Consider the following 20930-nt stretch of genomic DNA (forward strand, 5'->3'; position numbering starts at 1 on the left):
GTGTTGGAGCTGACATCTTTGTTTTGTCGTTGAGCTTATTTGTTGTTTCACGGAGATAAAGTGGTGCTTCTTCCCTGCCAGTCGACCCTTCCTAAGGTTGTCTCTGGTTTCCATTTAAATGAAGACATTGTGTTGCTTTTCTTGTGCCCCAAGCCTAAGCACCCTAAAGAGATTGCCTTAGTCTTTGGATGTCGTTCGGACAATTGGGGTGTACTTAGCAGGGACTGAGTCGTTCGAACATCGGATTCCCTGTTTGTCCTTACGGATGGACCCCCTAAGGGGCTGGCCGCGTCTGCTGCGACCATTTCCATATGGATCAGGCAGACGATGGCCAATTCCATTAAGGGTCAGGATCCTCCTTTCCCTGCTAAGGCACATTCTACGAGAGCGCTTAGTGCCTCTTGGGCCTTCTGTCATCAGGCGTCAGTGGTGCAGGTTTGCAAAGCAGCCGCTGTTGGAGAGAATTAGTCCTCTTTGAGGGTGTATTTATTTATTTTTTGTCTGGTGAGCTCCAGTTGTTTCCTGGTTGACCTCCTGTTTTACCTGGTTGGCTACGTTTAGCCTTTGGGAAGTATGTTTATTGCTGTGTTCTTCCCACCCCTCATGTTTACAGTGCTTTGGGACGTCCCAAGGGTCAAGAAGATATGGAGCTGTGACTGCCAGTGAATGAAAGAAGTGGATTTTTGTCTCACAGTAAAATACTTTTCTGTGATGTTCCTTGACGGACACAGCACCCACCCCTCTATTCAATTGGGTTATATGTTCTTCTGACAAAACTGAAGACCTGTAGCAGGAAGTGGGAGTATCCTTCCCAGGACTGCCCTATAGGCGTAGTCCATCTTTTTTCCACCTAGTGTCCTCCTGTAGGGGGCAGCCTAAACTTAGGGGTCGAGAAGATATGGAGCTGTGTCCGTTAATGAACATCAGAGAAAAGGATTTTATGGTATAACATCCAGTTTTTTTTTAATACTTTTTTAGTAAGCCTACATTTCTGTATGTCCATGTACAGTATAGTATGCACATTAATACTTGTTCACGGCTCCTTTGGCATGAATTACTGCATAAATGCGGCGTGGCATGAAGGCGATCAGCCTGTGGCACTGCTGAGGTGTTATGGAAGCCCAGGTTTCTTTGTTGGTGACCTTCAGCTTGTCTGCATTGGGTCTGGTGTGTCTCATCTTCCTCTTGACAATACCCCACAGATTCTGTATGGGGTTTAGGTCAAGCAAGTTTGCTGGCACATTGATACCATGATCATTAAACCAGGTATTTGTACTTTTGACAGTGTAGGCAGGCGCCAAGTCCTGCTGGAAAATGAAATCAGCATCTCCATAATTCTGGTCAGCAGAGGGAACCATGAAGTGCTCTAGAATTTCCTGGTAGAGGACTGCGCTGACTTTGGACCACAGTGGACCAACCCCCTCTACACTCTTGCTCCAGACTCTGGGACCTTGTTTTCCAAATAAAATGCAACATTTTTTGCAGTCCGTGTGGGTTCCTAGAGTCTGGAGGAGGAGTGGAGACGGCACAGAATACAAGTTGTATGAGGTCCATTTTGAAGTTTTCACAGTCAGTGATGATTTGGGGAGCCATGTCATCTGCTGGTGTTAGTCCACTGTGTTTTATCAAGTCCAAAGTCAGCGCAGCCCTCTACCAGGAAATTCTAGAGCACTTCATGGTTTCTCTGCTGACAAGCTTTATGGAGATGCTGATTTCATTTTCCAGCAGGACTTGGCACCTGCACACACTGCCAAAAGTACTAATACCTGGTTTAACTACTTCCCACAGACCGATGTACATGTATGTGGTTGTACTGGGGTGATGCCTGCAGCTAGAGGTACTGTTTTTTAGAGCCGGTGGTCGGGTTTTTGGAGATAACTGATGCGGCTCAACAGCTGCTTGGACGTTATCCCAGCGAGCAGGAGGGGACATCCCGCTGCCTTCCGCCGCTCTGCCCGGGTCTGGGAGACCCGAGCAACCAGCCGGGATGACCGCCGACTGGTTTGATCGGGTCTCCGATGATGTAACCCGGAAGCGACGCCCCAGCGTCACTACTGGTTTACTCGGCTGCCAAGGGCGCCGATTTAAAAAAAACTTTCAGTATTCAAAAATGCAGACTTCGGTGTTTTGAAAACTTTGAAGTGCAGTGTAGGGGTCTGGGGTACACCTATGAATAATCTGTATGGTTTTGTTTAGAGGAAGATGAGACACACCAGACCCAACAATGCAGATGAACTGAAGGCTGCTATCAAAGCAAAAGTCTGTTTGGTCTGATACATTCACACCTGCTGGAGGTAATTTTGTAGGGCTCTGGCAGCGTTCATCCTGTTCCTCCTTGCACAAAGGAGTAGATGCATGCTGATGGGTTAAGGACCTACTACCGCCCTGTCCAGCTCTCTTAGAGTAACTGCCTGTCTCCTGGAATCGCCTCCATGCTCTTGAGACTAACCTGGGAGACACCGCAAACCTTCTGGAAATGGAACGTATTGATGGGCCATCCTGGAGGAGTTGGAATGCCTGTGCAACCTCTATAGGGTCCAGGCATCGCCTCATGCTACCAGTAGTGACCCTGACCTTAGCCAAATGCAAAACTAGTGAAAAACAGTCAGAAAAGATGAGTAGAGGAAAAAAAATGTCAGTGGCCTCCACTTGTAAAACCATTCCTGTTTTGTAGGTCATCTCATTGTTGCCCATCTAGTGCACTAAAGCAGCTAAAATTAACAACCCCCTCTGCTACTTAACTTACCAGATCAATATCCCAGTTTGACTTGATGCTATACTCGGATTAAAAACTGTTCCTTTAATTTTTTTGAGCAGTGTATATAAAATGAGTTTCACTTTTTAAATTAAATTACTGAAATAAATTACCTTTTTGGATGATATTCTAATTTTATGAGATGTACCTGTATTATGAGTACTTTCAGAATTCCTGCTATTTGCTGCAATTTGACTCTATTAGGCAAATATAGGGTACAGGTCCAGCACCAAAACTAGAGCATAATGGACAACTTGCAGCACCAACAACTCTTCAACTAACCCCTGGTCTCCATACCATCGCTGTGTTTAAGCAGCATGTTTGAAAATCACATATTATTGCCATATAAAGCCGTAAACAAAGATAGTGGAAAGCTCACAGGGTGCCGGCAGACATTAAGTCCACCAGGACTGCTGGTTGACTCCTACTGCGTTCAATAACAGCTGGAGCGGGTCGCCGGCAGTCGCCACTCAGCCCAGGAACTGCAGAATCATGTACAGGTACGTCATTCTTAGCAGAAAAGCCAGTGCCTCTCAGAAAATGTATGTTGGACGGTCGGCAAGAGGTCAGGTTAATTGTCCCTAGATGTTAATCCCTTGCCAGCCATTGTCATTAGTACAGAGACGGTATGCAGTATTTGCACTGATCACTGTAGTAGTGTCAGTCAATTAGTGTACCTCCCAGCCAGTTTTGGCTAGCGTCAGATTGCCCACCACACTATCCCCATCCCACTATAGGTCGCCGATCACCGCCATTACCAGTATAGCATCATAGCTGCATAAATTCCAGTGTATATACCATAGTTTCTAGACCATAAAACCTTTGCACAAACCAATTAATACATGCTTTTTTCTTCTCAATCAGGTGTCCAACCAGGTCCCATAGAGATGACCCCTCTCTATCAAACTTTACAGCTATGTTGGTGGTGCAGGGGTTCCCTGGGATTCACTGCGGGAGGGAAGCCCCATGGAAAGCAATGGGAGGTTGACAGCTCCTGCAGCTATTCGCGGGTGCTCGCATGTAAACGGTCACAAAGCGATTACTAGCAATGATCAGCCTTGGATGTAGACAGTCTACGTCCACGGTCGATCATTGGCAGGTATTCACTGCCTGATTATATGTTGGCAGCCATGAATACAAGTGGGAGCTGTCAACCTCCTAGTGTTTTCAATGGAGCTTCCCACCAGCAGCTAATCGCAGAGACTCCCCACTGTCTTCTGTATCTAATTACAAACCGCCCCTAACATTAGAACTGCGGCCCAGCATTAGGGAATGTGTTGTACATCAAAACTTTGAATTGATTTTGGAAGATGGTGTGCTTCCCTCAGTATAGGTTGTACAGAACTGGTGTGAATAGATACACCCCATTTCCAAAATAAACTGTCTTCATTGATTACATAAAGATGAGAGGGGGAGTGGGGGGGTGTTAGGACTGGACCAGCCCTGTACAACCTGGGCAGTGGCAAGTATTTTGTCAAAATAATCATTTGTATCAACATTTTTTATATTCCTGTTACAGAGCTGCAAATTTGCTAAAAGTACAATTTATTCTTTAGAGTAAATCTGCAAAACGTTGAATCCAGTGCTTTACAAGAGAGGTAGGCACTCTAGGGCAGTGGTCCTCAACCCTGGCCTACAGGGCCCACTAACAGGCCAGATTTTAGGTATTACCTTGGGGAGATGCAGACTAGAGTACTGCAATCACTGAGCAGCAAATTATATCACCTGGGATTTATTTCAGTTATCTTGCAAATCTGGCCTGTTTGAGGGCCCTGTAAGCCAGGGTTGAGGACCACTGCTCTAGGGTGCCAGGAGGTTTTTTTGCCTGCCTTTTTAGATCAACTGAGTTCTAAGAATGCAAGAAAGCTTTTATTTTATTTAACTTTTGATAGTGGCATTTCCCCCTGACATTTTTATCCTGTATAGTGAATTGTTTTATTTGCAGTTTACACAGTAGTAGTGGCGCTGTTAGAAAAGATGGTCCAGTGCGGCGAGCTCATTCCATGTGTTTGTGCAGGCACCCATCCCTGGGTGCAGGGCACAAGCCTTGCACCACCTAAGCTACACAGTGTTGACAGTACTGCACGATTACTCTGCCTTCTCATCATCTACCTACAGTTCTGCACAGTTGCATTGCCACTTAATTCCTTCAGGCACAGAAAGTAATGAGACTTGTTTATTGAGGGTGACTACTGAATAGGTGTTCTGGGTTAGGCTGACATGTCTCTTGGCTGTGTGTTCACTTCCCTCTGGGGAACCCTTCATAAGCCATTGCCTCTCACACACACACACACACACACACACACACACACACACACACACACACACACACACACACACACACGGGTTGGGGGCCTCCAAATCCCTTTTTCAGGTAGGGAGGACCCCCTGCAAAAATCACCCTGCAGTAAGTCCCTAAGGGTCAGATTAGTACTGACTCCCTGCAGTTATCTAGCATTTCCACTGTTTCAGGGGCACAAATCCTCCACTTCCTCTGTGTCAAAGGAGCATTTTCTGCACCCACATTGATTTGGAGTCCAGATTCAACAACAAACTGGACAAGTCTGTGTACAGAACCAGAGATCCCAGGTTTGTGATAGATGCTATATTGACCCCTTGAGAAAGGGACGTAGCTCCTGAAATATGTAATGACCCCACCCACACTCGTCATCACACTGTGTTTTAACGGTCACTTCCCTGTTGCTGCTGCATGATTTGCCAGACCTTGATGGCTGGATTACGGTAACTCTGCTGCTCTGTGGTGTTCCCTACCCATCCTGGCTGGTCACAGTTTTATTATTTGTAAGTGTGCTATGTTTTAATAAACCGTTCAAATGAGATTTCAGTAACTCCAGAGCCCAGCTTGTCTTTTCTGTATAAGAGTGCCCCCCCCCCCCCCCTTCCAGGAGTTGCATGGATGTTCTTTGGGCCTGTTGCTCTCAGTGAGACGGTTTGGTGTGGTTTTTAGTACACACTGTGTGTATACTTTCTGTTTTGTCTTTTCTGCAAGGAACTTTTCTTGGTTCTTCACCAGGTTAGGGTGGTGTCAATGCCTCGATCTTCTTTCTTATCTAAGGTGGTTTCTCTTTTCATGGCAGCCTTCCCTTGCTCCTTTTTTTGGGCATGTTGGCTTTGTTGCGGGGTTGCCCACCCTTCATGTTCAGTGCTCTGGGACATCATAAAAAGTAGTCTTTTTTTTTTTTTTTTATTACATCACAGGACAGAGTTCCCTTATTTTCTGGTCTGTTCCTTAGTGCTTGCCGTGTCCTCTGTCATATAATACACTCAAAGAAAAGGAGTTTACAGATAAACAAAACGATTAATATTTTGGACTTCTCCTAAAAGTAGTACAGTAGTAAATCAGGGTGGAGCTTTCTGGTTTAAGAATAGCTATATGTATAACTGAATAATTTAATTTTTGTCAGCTCCTGACTTGCCTGACAGAAGCCACGGTTGGTGCAGCTCTTCTTCAGCATGTGATCAACACTGTGCATTTTTACCTGTGCTTCCCAAAACACACCCGTCAGCTTTTAAAGGTAAGTTTGATTCTCGATTTCTTACAGGTTTTTGTCTAGTACATGCTGCAGAGATTATGTTACTTCCACATTAACACATGTTCAGCCTTTGGCAGTGTCTTTTTTGGATGTATTTCTTTAACCTTTGATCTGTTTTAATCCTTAATATTAAAACAGAACCCTCCAATTCTTAGGAGTATAGTGGTCATCTCAAAGGAGAGGGTGGGATTTTGCTTAGCAGTGGCGGAGCTAGACTTTTAAAACAGGGGTGGCAAGGTATTATTTTGGGGGGTCAATATATTGCGATATTTTTTTGCAGCGGATCCTCTTTGTCACGCATTTTTAGTAGTGCAGAGTTACTACAGCATGCCCCCATTGAATGCAGAGTTACTACAGTGTGCCCCCATTCAATGCAGAGTTACTACAGCATGCCCCCATTCAATGCAGTGACCAGCGTACCCCCCCATCAATGTAGTGACCAGCGTACCCCCCCATCAATGAAGGGACCAGCATGCCGTGTCCCCTTCAATGCAGAGACCAGAGAGACTTACCTAAGGTAGAAGAAGAACACAGCCTGACACATCCATCCCACATGTTCAGTCTGCCCGGACCGCAGCTAGTTCTCTTGACCGAGCGGTGAGCGCGGCACAGCGAACCAATCACGTCGTGAGTAGCGGCACAGCGAACCAATCAGTTGTGCAGGCACGCGTGATTGGTTAGCTGTGCAGCTGCTCACGGCGCCGCTGCTGCTCACCGCTCAGTCAGGAGAACTAGCTGCAGGCGCCCACGCTCTATCGTTCAGCTAATGAGTGTAATGTTTTCAGCGAGCGGGGTGGCAACAGGGGTGGCAAGGACTTCGTCTTGGGTGGCAATTGCCACCCCAGCTAGCCCTCTGGCTCTGCCACTGTTGCTTAGATGTACTGACATTGCAGATATAAGCCCACAGAAAGTATTTGCCTAGGCCCAGTTATATTTCTTAAGAGAACTGCATAGGAGATATATATATATATTTTTTTTTTTCTGTAATATTCAATTTTTGAGTTATTTCATTTTAAGGTGTTTGTATTGATCATGAATGTTCCTTTGTGCAGCAAGCCATTGTTCTTTGGAGTACAGGAGAAGAAACTGTCAGAGTTTTAGCATTCTTGGTACTAAATAAGATCTGCAGACACAGGCAAGACACGTATCTCAACCCCGTGCTAAAGGTAAGATCATTAAGGGCACAATTACACTGTGGCTTTTTAATGCACATGTTGCAATGCACTGGAATACAAGTGTCTAACTTCCCCAAAATAAAAATATTCTGTTTCATCTCAGGACTACAGTGCATTTTCTCTGTGTTAGTGCTTTTGGAGGCCCATAGAAGTCAATATTGCAACATTCACACGCATGGTTAATGTGTTTTGATGCATTGGCAGCAGAGTTTAACAAGCCTTGGTCAATGGCTGTTAACTCTTTCCACACCAATTCCTAACCGGGAAAAACACATTTAAAATGCTGGTTAATAAAACATTGACACTGAAAGGAAATGCGCGTTGATGCATGACAACATATCTGCCTAATGCTCCAAAAACACACCTCCATGCACACACAGATCTAATTGTGCCCTCACTTTATAACAACTACTTGAGCTTTTGTTGGGATGGCTGCCTTTTTAATATTGTACACCCATATCACCTTCATGGATAATCAAAGGTAACATAAGGCATAACAACATCATAAGGCCTCATAAGGCAACAATGAGATATGCCAGCAACATGCATTAAAAAAAAATACTAGGTTAAAAGCATATTCCTCATCTGCTTTGGGGCTCTTTTGCTTTGCTTAAAATGTAGGTGGTAAAATAATGTTCTCCGTCACCACCAAATAGAAAATTGGAGCTCATCTCAGAATTTTGTAGTCATAGTGCTTCTTGACTAATCTGAAATTTTAAAGAAAGATGCATACTTTTCAATATATCTGTATTTGTGTGTCATACATATGTCAACTTAACTTGTGTATTGTATTAGGGTTGCTGTGTGTGTTTTTTTTAAATTCATTTTAAACTGTCACTAAACCCATACAAAGCTATCAATAAATGCTGGATTACATGCTGTTCATACTCATTCACTATGGGATTTGTTTTCTGTAGTCTGCAAAAAACTGGTTGATCCTGTTGTTCTCTATCTCCACCTTCTGTCCATTGCCTCAATACAGCTAGGGATTTTGCAGAGCAGTGTTAGCAGCTCTGCACATGCTCCGTTTTCAGTGAGTTTCTAAGCGGAGCATTTCCTCCCTATCACATCTGAGCAGCCCATGTAACTATAGAGTCGCACATGTGGGTGCCTACACAGTGGTAAATGACAGCCCACTCCCTCCCTCCTCCTCCATGCCTAGTCACCAGCTAAACACAACGGGGGCAGGATAATGTAGAGTAATGGAGGCTTCACCTCCCTCTTATTCTAAGGCACAGACTGTTGGAGCGGGACACAGCCTGTGACTGGCAGAAGTCCACCCACACCATGTTCTTGCCAAAAAATAATAAAAACGGGTCATGTGACAGCTGTATCGATTAGGAAAAAAGGCACGTAGATGTGTGTTTTTTTTTTTTTTTTTTTTTTTTACAGTGCTGTCAACCACATACAGAAATTCTGTAGTACTGTGGTTACCAATTTAAGCAAAACTCCAGGAAAAAAAAAAAAATTTCTGGCTTTTTCTGTGTGCAGATAACCTGCTAACTATGGTTCTCCTAGGTCCTGAGGACTTCTGTGTAATGTAATAATCCTAACTGCATTCATACTAATGTCAGTGTCGAACTTTCAGCAAGGAGAGATGTGACTCCCCTTGCAATGGGGATTATGTTCTTTGCCTGCCCTTTCCTCTTCCTTTGTCAATTAACCTATTCTGTCTGCAGTATTCAAAGTGTTCTGTTAAAAGACAAAGGGAGAGAAGAGGTGGTTAAATGACAGGATCTCTTCTTGTCCACCGCATTACCCTGCACAGCAGAAATTAGACTGGCATAGGTAGAAGCAGCCAGTCAGTTTTGCTGCAGTGCTCACATTTTTACAAGGAACATGTTTGCAAAAGGAAAGAACAAAGTGACCTCCCTCCCACCAAAGCCTTACTTGCCTCCCTGACTTGACCCCCTGCTTCAGGAGACCACTCTAATTATTTTTTAATGTCAGATGGTGTCAGAGCTTACTTGGAGGGATATCACATCACTGCCCTGTCCACATGCCAGTATTCAGGCCTGATATCTGGCCAGAACATGGAGAAGGTTACCAGGAAGCCCTCCTTACAGTAACAAAGTGAGGGCTGTGCTTTGCAAATCTCTGGGCTGGACAGACAGTAATGCAAATCCTTTGGTAAAATGGCTTTCATATATGTTTATCTGTGCAGTTAATGGTTTGCCTCAAGAGGTTGAGTATAACAATAATCATATTAAAATGTTCCGACAAGGAAAGGGCTAGATAAACAGATTTCAATAGAAAGGTGAAAGTTGGCATTCCTGTGTGCATCTGTTTTAAATATTTGCTATGTCTTCTTCCTCATGCAGAAAATGTACATCTCCTATGTGAAGAATTGTAAATTTACATCTCCCAATGCCCTTCCCATGATCAACTTCATGCAGCGTACTTTAACCGAGATGTATGCGCTGAACGTCCAGGCCTCCTATCAGCACATATTTGTATATGTCAGACAGCTTGCAATTCACCTGCGCAGTGCCATGACCCTAAAGAAGAAGGTGAGATGAGAATTGGCAGAGCAGCTAATGTATGTCAGTAGCTGTTGATTTGTCTGTATTAATTTGCATTCTAGAATTCCTGCAGTTGATTGCAGTCAAAGCACCCAAAGCAGAATTGCCCTTGTCATTTGTGATCACTGAACTAATCTTGCACTAGGTGGCTCTTTGTTATGCAGTTGTGATATTGGTGAACAGTATGATTGCCCTAATAACTATACTAAGAATTTGCATGAGTACCTGTAATCGTGCAAATGCTCTGATGGCTAAAAGCAATACCTTTGCAGTACAGTTTGAGCCCATACAAAATTAATGGTCTCAGACTGCACTGCAAACAATCACATGCCATTTCAAAAGAAATGCGGTGTGATTCTTGTCTGAATCACATGTGATTTCCCTCACCGCTCCTGTGTGACCCCAGGGTTGTGATAGTGACTTGAGCTTGGGTTCTCACACAAGCAGTGGGGGTAACCACATGTGATTCGGATAGGAATCACACTGCATTCCTGTTCAAATCAAATGCGATTCTTTGCAATGCAATTTGAGCCCATGCATTTTGTATGGGCTCACACCGCATGGCATCAGTTGGTATTGGCGAGTACTTGAGCACAAGTATCAGTTCTCCTACTTGCTCTTAAAAAAACAGGTATCGGCCCATCCCTAGTGAACAGTGTATGAGTAGCTATCACTAGTAAATGTGTGCTGTACATTCTAAAAGATTAACGCCTCATTCACACTTGCACTGTTAAACCATGATTTCTGTGCATCTTAAAGGAGATGTATGAGAATCAGCTTTTTCCCCAATTTACACTTACCTAGGTAGATGCAGCATCGGTCCAATGCATCTGTCTCCCGATGCCTCTACACTGAGAACCAAGCGATTGAACACCGCCGATAGCTCGGTTCTGACAGCTCCCTGAGCGGAGAGCTGCTGACTGTCAGCCAGCAGCTCTCTGCTCTGCCCCCTCTTTGCTCATTGGAGTGCTGAGCTGGGGAGGGGAGCGGCTGGCTCAGGCTCTCAGCGGCATGCTGAAAGGCTGAGCCGGGTGTCAGTCCAGGCACCTGGCGGATCCCGACTCTGTGGTCGTGATGCGGTGCCTGGACTGCCATCTTGATGTCAGCAGAGAGCAGACTTCAGACTGCTCTGCTGAAAACGGGTCACAGGAGTGCAGAACAAACTGCACTCCTGTGGGTCCATAGGAGATGTACAGCCAAACAAGCTTTGGCTATACATCTCCTTTATAGAAATTTCTAAATGCCTATAAATGCATGTAATGCTTTTTCAGTAACGCCATTCACACTATGCATTTACAAGTGTTCAGTTTAGCTTTGTTTAGAGAAACCAGAATTCTGTAAGTCTAGGATCTGTTTAGATCTTCTAAATGCATGCAAATGCACCTAAACCTGATTTAAAGTAGGAACATCTAAATGCTGGAAAAGTGATCTGGGAAGCATAAAAGTTGTTTATACTTTCCCTGACTTCTCTTGCGTTTTTAGCTTTTTCAATGTAAATGAGGCCTAAATGTACACATTCTTTGTCAGAGTCACACAGGTAATTGTGCTGGAGCTCCCCCCCCCGTGTCTTTTCTGTACCCTGTATGTATGCAAAAGCAGCAAGGATTATGTGCAGGTGGCCTCTCTTATAAGCAATGCTGCCACCTGCAGAATATTTGGTATTAGTGCATGCTAATTTTTTATTACAGGTTCAGTTACACTAAAAGCAATATTAGTTATTGCTAATTCATAAAATATGTATGGATTCTCCACATTTTTATAAATAATAAACTTTAAGTTAAGGTCTTTAAAACATTGACCCACTGATGAGATTCAAATCAAGCTGATTCATAAAAAAAAAAAAAAAATGAAAATAATTTAGAATCCTTTTTTATATTATCAAGTAGTTCCTGTGAGGTATACACACCTGTTTTATTCTTGTAATCCTTAAGTAGAAACTTTGACCTCTTCATTTTTTACTTTAAAAGGCATTTCTGCCTGCCTCCTATGCTACCCTCTGGACTTCTTGCCCTGTTCAACTATTATCTGTCTTTTTAGACACAGCACTGTATCTGAACAGTGTTTATAAAGGTGTCCCCAGCAAGGGGCATTGTACTGAAGAACATTTGAAAGAGACATCCCACTTCATATCTCCAGCAATGAATGCCTTTCATTTACCCCAGCAGGCAGAAATACCTTGCCCTTCTAGATATGGGAAAAAGTAGTGTACAAAGGGGGGGGGGGGGTTGCAGGAATTGACGGCTGTGCTGCTGACATTTGTTTTTTTTATGTTGCACTGCACCGCACCACAGCGCCATGCAGTCTAAAAGCCAAATATAAGACGGCCACAGCTCAGAGTGGGAGAAAGTCTTCTCTCCTGCTCCGCTCATCATGAACTCCTGCTGTATATGATATTCTGATTACATTTAGAGTGGGGGAAAGCTCTGAGGGTTCTGCACTGGAGAAGGGGTTTCTGTGCCGCAAATTCTATACTGGGGGGGAGGCAGGGTTGGTGGAAGGTTTGCCTGTACTGAGGGGTCGCGGGTGGAGAGGTGTCTGTACTGGAGGGGGGCAACGGGGTTGTATGCTGCAGGTTCTGTATTGAAGGGAGGCAGTGTGTGTCTGTACTGAGGGAGGTGGGGGTGTTGGAAGGGGGGTTTCTATCCTAGTTGGGGGCTCTATACCGGAGAGAGAGGAGTATTTCTGTACAATGGGGATGCAGGGGGGAGAGAGTCGGTCTGTACTGAGTAGTTTATGTTGGGGGTTTGATCTGTGCTGAAGGGGGTTGGTCATTGTTGAAGGGTTTGTTCTGTATTTAAGTGGAGGGGGGGGGGGGGGTCTGTACTAATGGTTTTGTGCTGGGGGGCTAGGTCTGTACTAAGGGGTTTGCGTTGGGGGATCAATCTGTACTTGGGAGAGGGCTGGTGAAAAGTCTGTACTGAGAAGTTTGTGATAGGCCATGGGGTTTGTCTGTGCTGGGGGAGGGTCTGTACTGATTGGTTTGTGCTGGGGATAGGGGTGGGGTGCAGTCTGTACTGAGGAGTTTGTGTAGGGGGCAATGTGTCTGTGCTTGATGGGTGGGAGGGAATGGCAGATATCAATCTGTACTAGGGGGAAGGGTCTGCGCTGAGGAAGCTTGCCTGTGTTGGGGGGGGGGGGGGGGTTAGTCTGTGTTAGTAAAGAAAAAACTGACCAGCTCTAGGTGCTTAATGTCCTAGGTACACCACTGAGAAAATGTGACCGCCTTACATTTTGACTGTTGTGTCTAACAGTCAGTTGCTAGAGATAAGCATTGTCACGTGATGGGAGAGAAGAGGGTGACACTCTCTAGACTGACATTAGCCATTGTCAAGTATTCTGGCACCAAGGATTATCTGGAAAATTGGCTGTGGGCCGGAAGGGGTTAGGATCCCTGCTCCCTTAAACACATCACTCATTTTACATGTTTTACATAAGTAATTTAGTGAAACAATTGTCCTCATACATACTTCTGCATCTGTTTCTCATACATACTACTGAATCCTTTTTCTCTTGTATGCTTATGGATGCTACATAGCCATAGGGTCATACAGAATACCGGTCATGATGACTTCTTAATTGTGTACCTGTTAAGAATTAAATTCTGTCTTATCGTCAGTGACAAATCTCAGAACTTTGCACATCTGTTGCAGTTACCTCTTTTGCCAGAGTTTGCCAGCAGGTGGCACTGCTCCTCTCTAACTTTTGTGAACTTTTTTTTTTTTTTTTTTGGGGGGGGGGAAGCAGGTACCTATTTTGATAGATACCTGCTACCACTTTAGCGGAAGTTCGGCCCCCCCTCCCTTCCCTCTGCCTGCAGCCTGTTGAGACACATCACAAATTTGAGCAGGCAGCGGGATCATTCACAAAGTGCAGCGCAGGGGGAAACAAGCTGTGAACCCACAAGAAGCCGTAGCCGACTTCCCACACTAGTCATGGCAGCGCCAGGGACCCGGGCTGGATCCCTGGACAGGTGAGAGTTGTTTTAGTCAGCAGCTTTTTTTTTTTCTTTGGGAGAGTCTGAAGAACCTATTTAAAAAAAAAATAAATAAATAAAAAATGTGTTCTTGGATGTCTCTGCCCTCCATGCTGTTACCCATTCTGTATTGATCAGAGAGGAGATTGGATTGGGATCCCTTCAGTTTTACAGTCGTGGACAGGCAGATGTCTTTTCATCCATCGTCCTCTTTGAGACATCTGTCCATCAGTGGACAGCCTAATGCTCAGTCAAGGCAGTTAATCCACATATTGACAGGTGGTCATACATGTTTTTAGTTGTTGTTCTGGTATAATGGAATTAGGTTTAATGCTGTTTGGTGTGTCTGGATATGTGTACAATCCCTTTTGCTTAGGTCTTGAGATTAGATCTTGCCAAGTCGACAGTCTCCTGTGCTCATCATGAGAAATACAGCAGTCTCCTTCCTCTACAAATGAAATTCTGAAATTATTTGATTATCTCACCAGAGAAAAAAAAACAGTAGATTTACCAGAATACCAGCTGGTTTTTTAGAACTGTGTTTTTGGAACACAATTACTATCAGACAGTATTGGAAACAAACCTGTGACTGGAGAACTTTAGAGGACAAAGCAGCAGCCAGCTGTTCCTTATTTATACCTGTCATGAGAAAGTTTTTAACCTTTTTAAAAACCCCACAAAGCCAAAAAAAAAAAAAAACCCGGTGATCTGCCAGAAGTGCACTCAGCACCCTGTTGTGGGATGAAAACGCACTGCATATTCGTGTGCTGAGTGGTGTCAAGCACCTGCCCAGTGTCTTTTGCTTAACTGTTAAGAACATCTTACTCTCAGATCTCTTTAGCCTAAATGTGGTTTGTGGTCCAAGATGAGTACTAGAAGGGCTGTCTGAGATATGACATGAAGTGTGCAGAGGACTGCTGTGAATTTCTGACCAGATCAACTGTTTCTTTAATTTGCAGTTATAAAATACATGCACAAATACTTCCAATGTTATATTTAGCAGATCAAAAGGGACCGAATAATAAAAGGTCTTTGCTAAGGTTTACATATTTAACTGTAAAGAAAACCTGTAGTAAAGGAAATATTCAGGGTGGTCATTGCTGACGTTTCCCTCTGAAATTTGCTAGTTTCCTGGCTGCTATGCTGATCTAGCATTCATTAGTTTGTGAGTATGGGACTCTGCCAGCTGTCTTTTCATTCTGTTAGCAATGTATGCCAGGGGTAGTCTGACAGTTAGAATTTGGCATTGGCTGTATGTTTTTCCTGTGACAAGTGTCCTTTCAGTGTCTTACAGTATAGTAAAGTAAATCTCCTGGGGAAACAAAAATGAAACCTTACAGTTTGAAGGGGATCCCATGCTTGATTATCACTCCCTCAGCAGTTAGCACTCTTTATTTCTCACTATTTCTCTGGGATGTGGGTGGTCCCTCGATGTCCTCATGTACTTTACAGGATAATTGATTATGCACTGTTTATGATGATATTGGAGAAGCCACAGATAGTGGAGCAGCAAAGAGAAGTGGCTTTGGGGATTGGTTGTGTGAAAGTGTGTGCTGAGTGTCTGAGCCAGCTGCCGCTCCAGGCATCTGGGTGGACCCCAACATTAAAGTCGGGATCTCTTCAGAGTTTGGACCGGCTGAGTGATATCAGTCAACAGCAGGCTTTAGCCTGCTGTTAGCTGAATACAGGTCACAGTAGTGCAGAATAAAGTGTACTCCTGTGATCTACAGGAGCAGCGGGCCAAAAGAGCTTTGGCCCTACTTCTCCTTTTAAATATGACTAATTTGCATACCAAAAAATATTAATACTGTTGCTTTAACACAACATATACAGCTTTTATTTGATAAAGTATTTAATGAATACCCTAATTCATTATTCTTTTGGCGATAGGGGATCACTGGAAAACTGATTATGGGCTGAAAGAGATTAAAGCCAGCTATAGACAGATCAATATTCGGCCGATTCAGCAGGAACCCGGATGAGTTTTGATATTTCTTTGGGCAGGCTGGTTGTATTGAAGTCGATCCATCGATTGACTTCAATACAAGGAGCCTATCAGGTTGTTTTTTTTTTTTTTTTTCTTTCCAAACTCTGCCAGAGGCTAAAGCCACCATGAGTGATCATTGTATAGTTATGGCTGGGAAATCTCTCATGGTCCGAAAAAAAAAAAAATTGCGCAGCTGGAGGGATGCCCCCCATCCACATTAACATTGACTGTGTTGATTGGGGAATCAAGACTTATTTTCTTTCCTTTTTAACCTGTGGTCTAAAAAAAATTGCAGTGTGTATGCAGTAGTGCCTATGATGTCTCCTACCCCATGCCACTTATTTTAAATGTTTTATTTGTAAAGAGTTCAGCGAGATAATCCTCCTCCTACATACTACTGTATCTACTCTTGTATGCTTGTAAAGTCATACATTCCTCCCTCAGCTGCTCTAAAGAAGCCCTGTGACGAAATAATACCTAACCCTGACCACTTCCTAATTGTATTTAGAGTGATACAGTATCTCACAAAAGTGAGTACACCCCTCACATTTTTGTAAATATTTTATTATATCTTTTCATGTGACAGCACTGAAGAAATGACACTTTGCTACAATGTAAAGTTGTGAGTGTACAGCTTGTATAACAGTGTAAATTAGCTGTGACCTCAAAATAGCTCAATACACAGCCATTAATGTCTAAACTGCTGCCAACAAAAGTGAGTACACCCCCAAGTCGAATTGGGCCAAAGTGTCCACTTTGTGTGGCCACCATTATTTTCCAGCACTGCGTTAAACCTCTTGGGCATGAATTTCACCAGAGCTTTACAGGTTGCCACTGGAGTCCTCTTCTACTCCTCAATGAGCTGGTGGATGTTAGAGACCTTGCGTTCCTCCACCTTCCATTTAAGGTTCCCCCGCAGATGCTCAATAGGGTTTAGGTCTGGAGACATGCTTGGCCAGTCCATCACCTTTACCCTCAGCTTCTTTAGCAGGGCAGTGGTAGTCTTGGAGGTGTGCATGTGGTCGTTATGTTGGAATACTGCCCTGCAGCCCAGTCTCCGAAGGGAGGGGGATAATGCTTTGCTTCAGTATGTCACAGTACATGTTGGCATTCATGGTTCCCTCAATGAACTGTATCTCCCCAGTGCCAGCAGCACGCATTCAGCCCCAGACCATGGCACTCCCACCACCATGCTTGACTGTAGGCAAGACACACTTGTCTTTGTAATCCTCATCTGGTTGCTGCCACACGCTTGACTCTATCTGAACCAAATAAGTTTATCTTGGTCTCATCAGACCACAGGACTTGGTTCCAGTAATCCATGTCCTTAGTCTGATTGTCTTCAGCAAACTGGTCGTGGGCTTTCTTGTGCATCATCTTTAGAAGAAGCTTCCTTCTGGGATGACAGCCATGTAGATCAACTTGTTGCAGTGTGCAGGGTATGGACTGAGCACTGACAGGCTGACCCCCCCCCTCCAACCTCTGCAGCAATGCTGGCACTCTTAGGTCTATTTCTCAAAGACAACCTCTGGATATGGCGCAGAGCATGTACACTCCTCTTCTTTGGTCGACCATGGCGAGGCCTGTTCTGAGTGGAACCTGTCCTGTAAAACTGCTGTATGGTCTTGGCCACCGTGCTGGAGCTCAGTTTCAGGGTCTTGGCAATCATCTTAAAGCCTAAGCTATCTTTTTTTCAGATCCTCAGAGAGTTTTTTCCCATCAAATGCCATGTTGAACTTCCAGTGACCAGTATGAGAGAGAGAGAGCGATAACACCAAATTTAACACACCTGCTCCCGATTCGCACCTGAGACCTTGTAACACTAACAAAAGTCACATGACACCGGGGAGGGAAAATGGCTAACTGGGCCCAATTTGGACATTTTCACTAAGGGGTGTACTCACTTTTGTTGCCAGCGGTTTAGACCTTAATAACGGTGTTAACTTATTTTGAAGGGACAGAAAATTTACACTGTTATACAAGCGGTGAGAAAATTTGTAAATGCATCTATATACAGATATTCATACATAACTTACAGACCTCATATTGACCACATCCGTGTATAAATACTGAGGACCACCACTCGGCAGTCCCATGATACCCATTCTGACTGTGTACACTTTTACCAGTGTGACATTTTTAGCTTAGATTTTTTTTTCCTCAGAAGGCTGCAGCAGTGTGGCTCTAAGAGCTCCTTTTAGACTGAAGGTGAAGTAAGACCCTATATACAAAGTATATAACCACCTCACATGCAGTGCTGTGTAAAGCATATAGGGCTCTTTTATACAGTAGAGATGTTTGTTTGCTGCTGCAGGTTACTCTCCACCCAGTCTGGCTGCGGGATTGTGTAAAGGAAACTCTTAATTGGATCGTGATAACCCGTCTTCTCACTCTGCAGCTCAGACAGCTACTCATAAGCCAATTATTTTTTCCTTAGATTTGTTTTCTTTCCTGTCACCTCAATCTGCCGACTGTAGAGAATGTCTGTTTTACGGAATTCAGAGCGATATAGCTTAACTCCCTTCCATGGCGTGACCTTTAGAAATGTCATGGTAAAGATGGCAGCCACAGCACAGGACCATCACTGGACCCCCTAATGTCATTAACCATTACAGAGCCTTGACTTGTGGCTTTGAATTGGGCTGATTTGTTTTCCATTCTGCAGCTACCGCTGTCTGCGTATTCATTGTAAATTTTTGGTTACATCTTAACAGTGAAAATGCCTCTCGCCAACAGAGCAACCACTTGAAATATATTGTAAAGGAACAGAACACAAAATCTCTATTTATTTTGCATAAAGACAAACTTGTCAAAGGATTGGCCCCCAAAATTAAATTGCTTACTAGCTTCTTCTATTTTGGGGACCCTGGTGGGGAAAACGCTGTCTTTCAGCACTGCTGAACTGTCCATTTGTTCTTAGCAAGAATATCTTTATCCATTCTTGTATCCCATTCTCTTTTATTTTATAGTACAGAAAATGTTTCAGGAGTGTTAATAGGATCCACTTTCTAGGGATTGCATCGAAGGAACTCAGAGACAGCTTCTTTTCTCTGAGAGATGGAAGAACAGATAATAAGAAGTTTGCATGAGATTTGCTCTGTTTGCATCCTTTTTACTCCTAAATATCTGGATTGATCTTGGCTTTGAGGATACATGCACTTTATACTACTGCGTTACATTTTTTTAAAAACAATTTTTAATTTCTAAAACAAAAATGTAACTTGAGTGTCAGCTTAAAGCTTCCAGGCCACCCTATTGTGGTGTTCTATTAGTGGCGCTGATGACTGTCCCCTGCTGTTTCTTACTCATTAGTCTGGGGAATGAGGCACAAACATTGTTAGGACTGATATTTCTGGCTTGTTAGTCACTGAACTCTGGCTGTGCATTGTGCCTTCCCTTAAGGGGTTAATCTTCCCACTGCTAGGCTATAGATGAGTATTTTTTTTGATTATTTCTTGCTCTGTGTGTAAGCTACTATGTAGAATGCAAATTCATATCACAGACATTGAAATGTGTGTATTACGCTATAATTTTTTTTTTTTAATTGGCATTAACTATCTTAGTGATTACAGCACAAATGTTTAGTTCATCCTGTTACAATTTAAAGAAGCACATATCAAAATGCTAGTCCACCCAAAAGTCATATTTTGCTTATGGGTGGAGCCCTGGTGTGCAGAGTCAGACTTCTGACTTTGTGTTTAGTCCTCCAGTAGCCATATTTCCCAACCATAAGTCTTTACTTTTTTCCACCACCTTTGCTTTTTCCAGCTTGTTCCAGCTCCGGACCGCCAATAAGGGGTTAGCACCCATCCCCCTATACTGGGCAGGGGCAGCAGGGAAATCGGATGTGGACAGGGGGTTAAAAGTGCTGTGGGGAGACAATTACAGGAACTGATCCCCTGTGTGTGAAAGCCAGCTTCTCCTCCTGTCCAACCCGTCGGCGTTCAGCTGCTGCAGGAAGAGAGACGCACAGGATTGATTCCTGTACTTACCCTCCCTCCTCTGTACTGATCACCCACCCTGCCCAGGATTTGATTCCTCCTGCTGCCCCCCTCAAGCTCTTCTGGTTTACTTCTCCTCCTCTTCCACCGGCTGCTGTGGGCACACAGGGTGTGGGGATCTTTTCACAATGGATAGCAGGGGAAGAGGCCAGTAAATGTTATATTTAATGACCCCTTCTTTTTGTGAACGAACACAATGAGTGGTCAGTGCCAGTACGGAGAAAGTTCTGTTCACTTTTCAGGCTTCGGAGAAAGGGACTAAGGGTTGTGTGTGAATGTATGTGAGTGTATGTATGTATATATGTGCGTGTATGTATGTATATGTGCGCGTATGTATGTATATGTGTGTGTGTGTGTGTGTGTATGTATATATGTGTATATATGTATATATGTGTATATAATTTATTTATTACCAAAAGTATTAAGACGCCTGCCTTTAAACACACATGAACTTTAGTGGCATCCCAGTCTTAGTCTATAGGGTTAAATTTTGAGTTGGCCCACCCTTTTGAAACTATAGAGCTTCAGCTCTTCTGGGAAGGCTGTCCACAAGGTTTAGGAGTGTGTCTATGGGAATGTTTGACCTTTCTTCCAGAAGGGCATTTGTTAGGTCAGGCATTGGTTTTGGACGAGCAGGCCTGGCTCGCAGTCTGCGCTGTAATTCATCCCAAAGGTGTCGCGTTGAGGTCATGTCTTTATGGACCTGACATTGTACACTGGTGCACATCAATGTTGGAACAGGAAGGGGCCATCCCCAAACTGTTCCCACAAAGGCGGGAGCATGATATTTCCCAAAATGTCTTGGTATGCCGACGCCCTACAAGTTCCCTTCACTGGAAGCCCCGCCCCCTGAAAAACAACCCAGCGCCACCGCCACCAAATGATTTGGACCAGTGCACAAAGCAAGAATTAGAGAAGAAACTGCAAGCCAGGCCTTCTTGTCCAACATCAGTGCCTGGCCTC

The 20930-nt window shown here is 44.0% G+C and overlaps 1 protein-coding gene across 1 annotated transcript in view; it reads left to right on the plus strand.

Annotated features, from left to right (window-relative positions):
- Nucleotides 1-20930, plus strand: part of NOC2L (NOC2 like nucleolar associated transcriptional repressor) — a 262749-nt gene that overhangs the window by 38832 nt on the left and 202987 nt on the right. Inside the window, exons 8-10 of the mRNA XM_082274336.1 lie at nt 6181-6291; nt 7362-7475; nt 9806-9994. Coding sequence (XP_082130462.1) covers nt 6181-6291; nt 7362-7475; nt 9806-9994 — 414 coding nt within the window. The remainder of the gene's footprint in view (nt 1-6180; nt 6292-7361; nt 7476-9805; nt 9995-20930) is intronic.

The sequence above is a fragment of the Pelophylax lessonae genome (assembly GCF_965119305.1).
Source record: "Pelophylax lessonae genome assembly, chromosome: 12".
NCBI classification, from domain to species: Eukaryota; Metazoa; Chordata; class Amphibia; order Anura; family Ranidae; genus Pelophylax; species Pelophylax lessonae.